Source organism: Alligator sinensis, unplaced genomic scaffold, assembly GCF_000455745.1.
Source record: "Alligator sinensis unplaced genomic scaffold, ASM45574v1 scaffold101_1, whole genome shotgun sequence".
In the NCBI taxonomy this organism is placed as follows: Eukaryota; Metazoa; Chordata; order Crocodylia; family Alligatoridae; genus Alligator; species Alligator sinensis.
Window position 1 is genome coordinate 402,655 of NW_005842924.1, and position 8,539 is coordinate 411,193.

General features: G+C 44.3%; 1 protein-coding gene across 2 annotated transcripts in view; it reads right to left on the minus strand.

The window, feature by feature from the left end:
- Window positions 1-8,539, minus strand: part of GDAP2 (ganglioside induced differentiation associated protein 2) — a 62,415-nt gene that overhangs the window by 33,193 nt on the left and 20,683 nt on the right. For both annotated transcript variants that reach the window (XM_006036201.3, XM_006036200.3), the window contains exons 9-12: window positions 5,435-5,585; window positions 4,030-4,106; window positions 981-1,057; window positions 210-349 (exon numbers count right to left, since the gene is read on the minus strand). In XM_006036201.3, the coding sequence (XP_006036263.1) occupies window positions 210-349; window positions 981-1,057; window positions 4,030-4,106; window positions 5,435-5,585 (445 nt within the window). The remainder of the gene's footprint in view (window positions 1-209; window positions 350-980; window positions 1,058-4,029; window positions 4,107-5,434; window positions 5,586-8,539) is intronic.

An 8,539-nucleotide genomic window follows, 5' to 3' on the forward strand; every position in this document is an offset into this window, starting at 1 on the left:
GGGGGGGGGGCGGAGGGGGAAGGAATAGATTTTGCTTCTGCTGGTTTTAAGTCTCTCCTGACCTTGTGAAATTCTCCCCCAAAGCAATCTATCTTTATTAGTTTACAAAGGCAAGCATGAAGCTAGATAAATAAATACAATATATTTATTTTTGCATGGAGACAAGAGCAGACAAAAAGGTTCTCTTGGAATGTGTGATCCATACTTACTTGATGTCAACAATGTCATAGAGTTTTTTCAGGAAGTTAGAGTCTAGCTGATTGTAATCACTTGTAAGGGTGTGAAAATACACTAGGACGTACTCTTTCACTGTGATGTGGTCCATCACATGGATGAAGTACAAGATAGCCTGAGGTGGGAAGACAAGCCACATTTAGAATTTCCAGAGTCCTATTTTAACATATTTCCTTCCAATGTTTTCACTTATTCATGAACCAAAAAATAATCCTAGAAAAGGATGACATTTCATTTCAATTATAAAAGTAAGTTAAGCATTCATGTTTGGGAAATCTAAAACCTGGGTTTACGATACAGCTATTTGGAGGTTCCTACAACTAACCTTTAGTCCATCTTATGCCCTTCATGTCTATCTACTTTGCAGGTCTGAATTTCTGACAAGCTGCACAAGTAAAGATTACCTGTTACAATTCCCTCCTTACCGTCCTAAGTAGGGTGGTCCCTGTATATTTTGAAAAACAAAGAGTGGTCCTAATTAGTCTGCTTCCCCTCCACTTCAAAAGGATTTCACCAGAAAAAACAAATATAAAGCTTTATGGAAGATGAATGTTCACGTAATGTGCCTACGCAAACCTAAGCTACTTATAGGAAGCTTTTGAAGAAATGTACACCTCTACAGACACCACCTTAAAGTTAGCACAGAACCTCAGGGTGCTGGATGTGAAAGTGACTTGATAGGAATTGCTTTTCAACTTTTAACTAAATTAATTCTACAGCTCTATAATTTTATATTAGGTTCTTGCCTTTTCCATGTCTATCAATGTGACAGGAATATTTCTTCCAACCACCACCATTACTGTGCGACCACAGTTATCCACACCTACAAAAACAAAAGAAAAGGTTGTGGGACTCACTTGTCTCACCCAGTTATCTGACTCTATTGGGTATTGTTTAGAAGCACCTCAAAATGAATGATTCTGAGTTTTTGAAATTCCTCTTTTAAACTAAAAGTACAAAACTTCAGCCTACAGAATTTTATGTTGCAGCCAACCACTAAAAGTTGAAAAAGTGTGCAAAGATGCACTTCTGTATACGGTATTCATCTCAGTCCGAAACAAACACCTACATTGTATCCTGGAACCTGCAGTACTAAAAAAAAAAAATGCTAAAACTACATTAGAGACAAGGAAGGCTCCATTCAGTAACACTCAAGTTTCAGCAATTTGCTATGATTGCTGTCTGTTTAAAAGTCTCCAACTCCAGCTTTATCAAGACCAAAGTGCGCATCTTATTAGATGTGTAACCCTCTAACAGGTACCATGCCTCATTGAAGATTTGGTAAACAGGAGTTTCCTGCATGCTTTTTAAATGCAAATGATAAACAAGACTTACAAACCAAGGGGGAAAGGCAGGGAAAGAGAAGGGTGGATGCAAGTCCCATAGGGGGACAGATATACCTTTTCTAAAGAGTAGCAACTGAACAAAATGATTAAGTAAGACTTGTTATTCTTTAAGCAATCTACTTCATGTCTACAGGGTGGAAAGGTTAATTTGGACTTTTAAGGAATCTTAAAACATGACGTAGCTGGCATGTATGAAACAAGATCTCACTCAATGTCAGCAGTGACTCAGTCTCTAATGCTGTGAAGAATCCCATCCAATAGAAGAATCCCATCCATCAGTAACAGTTCCATTTCTTGTGTGACATGCCTACCAAATATCACTGATAATTATTGCTTTTTTTCTTAGCCTTTCACTCATGGAAGTCCATCCCACCTGAGAGGGGGTTGCTGCTGGATATAATTTTTAAAATTTGCAAGTGGCCTCAAGAACATGAGTCATGAGATGCTTTGAGGTTTACTATACTTCTGTACCAAACTTCAGCCAGAGGAATCCTCTTCTACAGCAAATAAAGCTGACAAAGCTGATACTTGGTCAGTCAGGCTGGCTTCATCCTCTGGTATGCTTCATTCAGAGTCCAGGAAAATTATAATCCCCCTTAACTTCTCATGGGAAAATGGACTGGACTGCTGGAGGTGGGTGGTTTGAAACTCAAGTGAAGTTGAAGTCCAGAGGACCATCAGTTGCCGACTTTAAAATTTCACTGTATTGTACTTGACACTGTACCCAGCATTTATTGGAAACTCTGTATTCTGGGACTGCCTCCCTCTTCCCTGCATTAAGTCAGTCACCAGTAACTTGGATATTCAATCCAACCTACATAAAAAGGGCTAGAAGCATGAGGAGTCCTAAACAGGAGGGAAAACAATACATACAGCAGACACCAGAACATGAACTGGTCTTTAGATAAACAGAATGTCAAGTATAAAAAGTATGATTTGACATTCATCATAGAAGAGCTACATTTCCAAACATGTCCCTAGTTCATCACCAGGGATCCGGGTTTTCCATTTACTGTGGAAAAAATGCAGATTCTTTCCTTTAAAGGAGAAAAACATTGGAAACTGCAGGTTTCCTCTTGCAGGCTGGTAGAATTCCAGCCTGCAAGGGGCTGCGGGGAAGAGGAGGAAGGCTATCATGGGCAGAGGGCACCACATGCACGACAGCCAGACAGCAGGGTGGTGAGCAGCTCCCACAGCTCCTTGCAGGTAAGTCTATAGCAGGGGTGGACATGGGTAATGTGTCAGAGGGGTACAGGGGTGGCACATGCCCCCCAGATTTCCGCATCCACAGCAGGCATAGGGCTGCAGTCTGACTGGACCAGCACAGGCAGAAGCTGGCTCTATGGCCCAGCAGGCAGGACCCAGTGCAGGAGGGCAGAGCAGGGTGGCAAGTCTCACCACTGTCACCAGGACCCCCACGTTAGGTGTGCTGTCAACAGTTCAAAGAGTAACGAATCAGGGGGTGGGGACAGTGCTGCCCTCGTTTCCTCCTGCTGCCAGTTGCTCGCATGCTGGGCCATGGCTCTACCCTGGAGGGGTGGGGGGGCAGTGTGGGTGGACTGAAGGGAGAGGGGGCGGCAGCTGGTGGTGAGGTAAGGGTAGCATGGCTGGTGCGGGGGTCCTGGCAGCAGCAACAATGAGTCTCACTACCCTGTTCCACCCTCCCACATCAGGTTCCAGCTGCTGGGCCAGTGGTGGCTCCTGCCCATGTCAATCTGGCCAGATTATAGCCCCATGCCTCGCTGTGGGTGCACAAATCTGGGGGGCATGTGCCCCCCTCCCCCCCATGCTCCCCTGACATTGCCCATGCTCAGGCACTCCACCTGCCCCACACCCCCTTCCCACCCCACACACTGGGGCCTGTGGTGAGGGCCAGTGAGGGACACCATCAGGAACTGGGGGGAGTGGGTGGGCTGTGGCTTGGGAGTGAGGGGCACCAGCATATCAGGTCTGCTCAGCACCACAAAAGCAGCAGGGGGGACAGCTGCAGCTGGATCCATATCCTGGTGAGTGAAGGGGACAGTGGGAGCTCTGATTTTCTGTAATAAGAAAGCCAAAATCGAATTCTAAATACTTATATATTTTGGAATTTATGTTAATACAATGATTGAGGCACTGGTAGCGGTGTTTCATTTTAAAATCGTGGACAAACACAGATTTGGGGGTTTTGAAGCAGAGAATTCGGGATTTTCAAACAGAGAAAACCAGGATCCCTGTTCACCACATTTCATGTAGCTTAGAAACTTTCATACACCTTTAGAAACTCTCCTGAACCTTATCTGGCTGTACGCAGACATGCACTGAAATAAATGACTTTTAGAATTGTCAGATTAAAGCAGATACTTTAATTTCACCACAATGAATCACCCCTTCATAGAGGTGCAAGTGACTATTTCATTTTCTACTGGCGCGCACACACATGCAGCAGGCTTGGAGACCCTGGACTCACCTGTCTGATATAGGGCTTTGAGAGAAGCAATGTCAGACAGGTCTTCAGCTCTCGCTTGACACAGCCAGCGATTGTAACTAGAAAGTGAAACACATGGGATCAGAACTTGCTCTTTTTCTCTCCTCAGTTTCTGCATTATAAAACATGGAGATGAACTTGGAAAGTCTACAGAAGCTGGAGAACTGGATCTCTGAGAGCAGTCAATACAGTGATCCTTTGAGAAAAGAAAATACTTCCAAAGCGCTTCAAAAGAGAGTGAAACAACGAAACCAGCAGCATTAATTATGCCCTTGGCTACTTTTTTTTTTCCCCCCCAGAACCAGCCATGTACACCAACTGGATCTCCTTTCCAGCTCCCTGAACAAGTGCAATGGCATTGTATTTGGGCTGCAACCACTGTGGGGAAATTTTTTATTTTATTTTTTTAAATGTGAAAAAGATTACTTGCATTAAAAAGTTAATAAATAAATAAATAAAAGCATTTCTTTTAAAAAAAATCTAGAAGTTAGGCATAAGGTAGACGGACACTGGTCTTAGCAACATCCTATTTATTGAGGCGCTTAACTAGTTTTAAAGCCAAGCATCCTGTCTAAACTACAAGAATCCTAACATGGAATTGACACCCAAGAAGTTAAACCAGTTCCTGATATGGGTAAAGGGTAAAACACAAATTTGGCATAAAGCCAGCCTCAGAATTCACTTGCTCCAACTTATGACAGAAGAGACAGTGGACTGATAGGTGCTCAAGTTTCCCAAATGTCATCAGGCCTAAAATATCCATGTGCAGAAGGGGATAAAGAAAATGCACCAGTTACAGCAAGCTGTGATGGAACAGTGCCATCTAGCAGCGATGAATAATAACAGCCAACCCAGAGAATACCCAATGCACACTGGCACTGGGCAACTTGCAGCCTGTGAGGCATTTGTATGCAGCCTGCAAAGGGACTTTTAATGATGACTGTCCTCAACAGGGCCAGCTAACTGGTGAAAATTAATCAAAGTCCAAACTGAGATTGTGGCAGACTGATGAGTCAAGCTTGAATTAAGCAGTAATGCTGAATTCTTCTAAATGTTATGTTGTAACATAATAGACTTTATATTATATCTATTGAACACTGCACACACATTTTGTTTTGAGGTCCTCAGCACGATGCATTAAGAGGCCCTCCAAGAATAAACTTTGGGAACCTTTGCTCTACCAATACAAAATGAGTATGACAAAGTATCACTCTCTCTAACATCAAGTACCTAATCCAGGAATCTAGAATGACACTAGGCTTTGCCCCTTCTTTCCAGCTAGTATACTACAAACTATACACCACACAAAGATAAACATTTTCCGTGGTTCATGCTCTGAATCACAGGTCTAGCTGAAACACATGGGGTGCCAGTGCCACATTCTCACTTTCTCTGATGCTGCTTCTGTAGTGCTGCCTCTGACAACTGTCCCTGGAGGATGAGGCGCCTCTGTTTATCAACATCTCCCTCCATGCGGGCAAAAGCGTGGGAACCAATGAAAGAAAGATCTGCTTCCAGCCCTTCCTTGTCAGAGTTATCTGCAATGGAAAAATGGGAATAAGGCAAAGGCAGTAAGGGGAAAGTAGTCAAGACTTTGTAGTATGTACAAGAAGTACATGTCACTGGACCAAAAGACTACGTCATGTGTTGTGACAATGCAATAAGTAGACATGACCAACAATGCTAACACTTGTCATGAAATTCAGACACCCGATCGTGATGCAGAATTTTCTGTGATTATTTGTTGACTGGGTAATATTATCTAGAGCATTTAGGATAGGACTGGGAGCTAGAAATTCCCAAAGCCTAATCTTGGTAAAGTGTACTAAAGGGCATGGAGTACAGTTGTAGCCACAATGGTCCAGGAAACTTGAGAGCAAGATTTTTTTGAGATATCTTTTATTGGACTAACTGTATAGGTGCGAGAGAAGTTTGAAAAAGCTTTTAGGCACAGGCTGCCCTTCATTAGTTCAGCAAGAGAAGCAGACATTGTTTAAGCTAAATACCAGATAGAACAAAAACATATCAGTTATGCTCTATAAGCATATCAGTTGCCTATTGAATCAATACCAATAAAAGGGGAAATGACATTACTGGTTATCAGCTTTTTTTGGCCATTGTAGCTGATAATGTTTACCAGTAATTATGCCTTCTGGTCACCTGGGTTCCCTTGAGAAACAGTGGATTTTCCCTTACAGGCAGGCAGCATTCTAGCCTGCAAGGGGCCCTGGTCGGGGCTGCCGGGAGCAAGATGCAGGGGGCGCTGCATGCATGTGCACAGCTGCATGCATGCACGCACATGCTGCCCAGCTGTACTCCTGGCCACGGACAGCAGCTCCCTGCAGGTAAGTCTATAGACAGGAAGGGGCAGGGGGGTTGCAGATCTAGGCTTCCATGATGAGGGAGGGAATGGGGCTGGGGACACTGCCCAGCCAGGATGGTGCATGGGATGGCTCCCTAGCACTGCACACACCCCCTGGGGTAGTCATGGGGGAGCATGTGCCCCCCAGATTTACGTGTGGGGCAGATGTGGGCTGCTCACTGGGGCTTGGGCTCTTCGCTCTGCTGCCTTTCCCTTGGGAGCCCCACACCAGCCGTGCTCCCCCTGCCTGCCTGGCAGCAGTGAGGGCGGCAAGTTGTGCCCCCCTGCTGCCAGGCAGGTAAGGTGCACATGGCTGGCACAGGGCTCCTGGGGCAAAGGCAACAGGGCGGAGACCCCTGAGCTCGCAGCGGGCAGCCTGCATCCACCCTCACTCCTTTCGGCTCTGTTCTGCTTAAAAGTATACCTGTGCTTAACAACGGTGGCAGTGGTACTTGAAGTATAGCTCATTTGATGAGCTTTAGTTCAAGGACCCCCACCACCATTTTTAAGCACCAGGATGCTGATTGATACATGTGACGCAGGAGGCTGCTGGAGCACACGAAGGAAAAAAAAAAAAAAAAAAAAGGTTTATGTATGTCAGTAAATCCCCTGGCCCTGCTCCTGGGAGGCGGCAGTGGGTGGAGGTGCTCTATCCCTGCCTGCCCACATGTACCCCATAGCACCTTTCCAAGTACCCCAAGGGGTATGCATACCCTGGTTGACAACCCCTGGGTTATCAGATCAGCATCTTTCAATATGGTTGATTAATAACCTGTTATCGGTATCAGCCAAGAAAATCTTTATCAGTGTACCACTATATGCTTATTACCATTCCACACTAGACTATACAAGAAGGATTGAACAATTACAGCCTGTACTTTAAAAAGATCAGACCTGGAGAAAAATATTCCCAACTCCCCCACTTCTGGCTTTCAGCAACCCCCAAACCCGACTCAGAAACAAATTCCCTGCTGAATAAGACACCAAATGAACACAACCCAATCCAACCTTAACAAATGCTAAACTTGTCAGCAGGCATCTACTGCCACAACAATCAACACCTCTCTCTGCCCCCTTATTCTTCCTCCCCTCTCCCCCCTACCCCCAACCACAATAATCAGAATTCATGGATACATGTCTATCCCAGAATGTGCTCTCCTCTCACCCAGTGCACCACATGACTCATGAAATCACAGAAAAAGCTATGCACCAAAATAAAAATATTCACAGAAAAAAAATAAAATAAAGAACAGCCATACATCAACACTGATAGAAGCACTTTTCACAGAACCATCCCTTTTTTGATGTCACAATCCTCGTGGGAACTCGGGGAAAAACAACAAAATACCTTCAGAAAATGGGACTAGGAACAAAAATTCATAACTTTACTGGAAACTAAAAAACCTGGACTGTGGCAGCAGCTTTGTGGCTCATACAGAAAGACACAGGCAGTGGCTTTATGGCTCACTACAATTGAACTATAATCTTTGCTAATTCAGCTCAAGCTAGCTTTGTTTCTCCCTCTGACCTAAAAAAGGGCAGCACGTGCCCTAAAGCTTGTCAAACTTCTCTCTTGGCTATATAGTTGGTTCAGTAAAAGGTATCACAAGAAATCTTTGCCTCTGGATAGTAGTGAACTGTCTCACTGGGACTCCTAGGTTTAATGGCTATAAAGTGCCTTGAAAATATGAGCATAGTTCCTTCATGTTCTGGTACTCTTGGAATTATGATGCAGCTGTGATGGTCCAGGAAACATATAGGGAAGCACATATTTTGGGGGGGTGACATCTTTTATTGGATCAATTGCATGGTTGGGGTAAACTTAGACAGGCTTTTGAATGCAGTGCATTCTACTTCAGGTCGCAGAAATCTTTGCCTAGTATCATTCCTCTAGTTTTTAAACTGAGTGCCATGAGATTTTATTCAGTCCATCCTTGGAGCAGATTCATTACCTTGGTCTCCTTTAGGAAGAAAAAAAAGGAAGCAAGATAGGTGGGCTGACCCATTCTTAGAGAATACTGTGGTGTGCAGGGTGAGAAATCAGAATGCTAGACTGGTGCATTTATTTGCCACCTTAACTGCAGCTGCCACATGCTGCTCTCTTTGTACAGAAAATGATTGGGGGGGGGG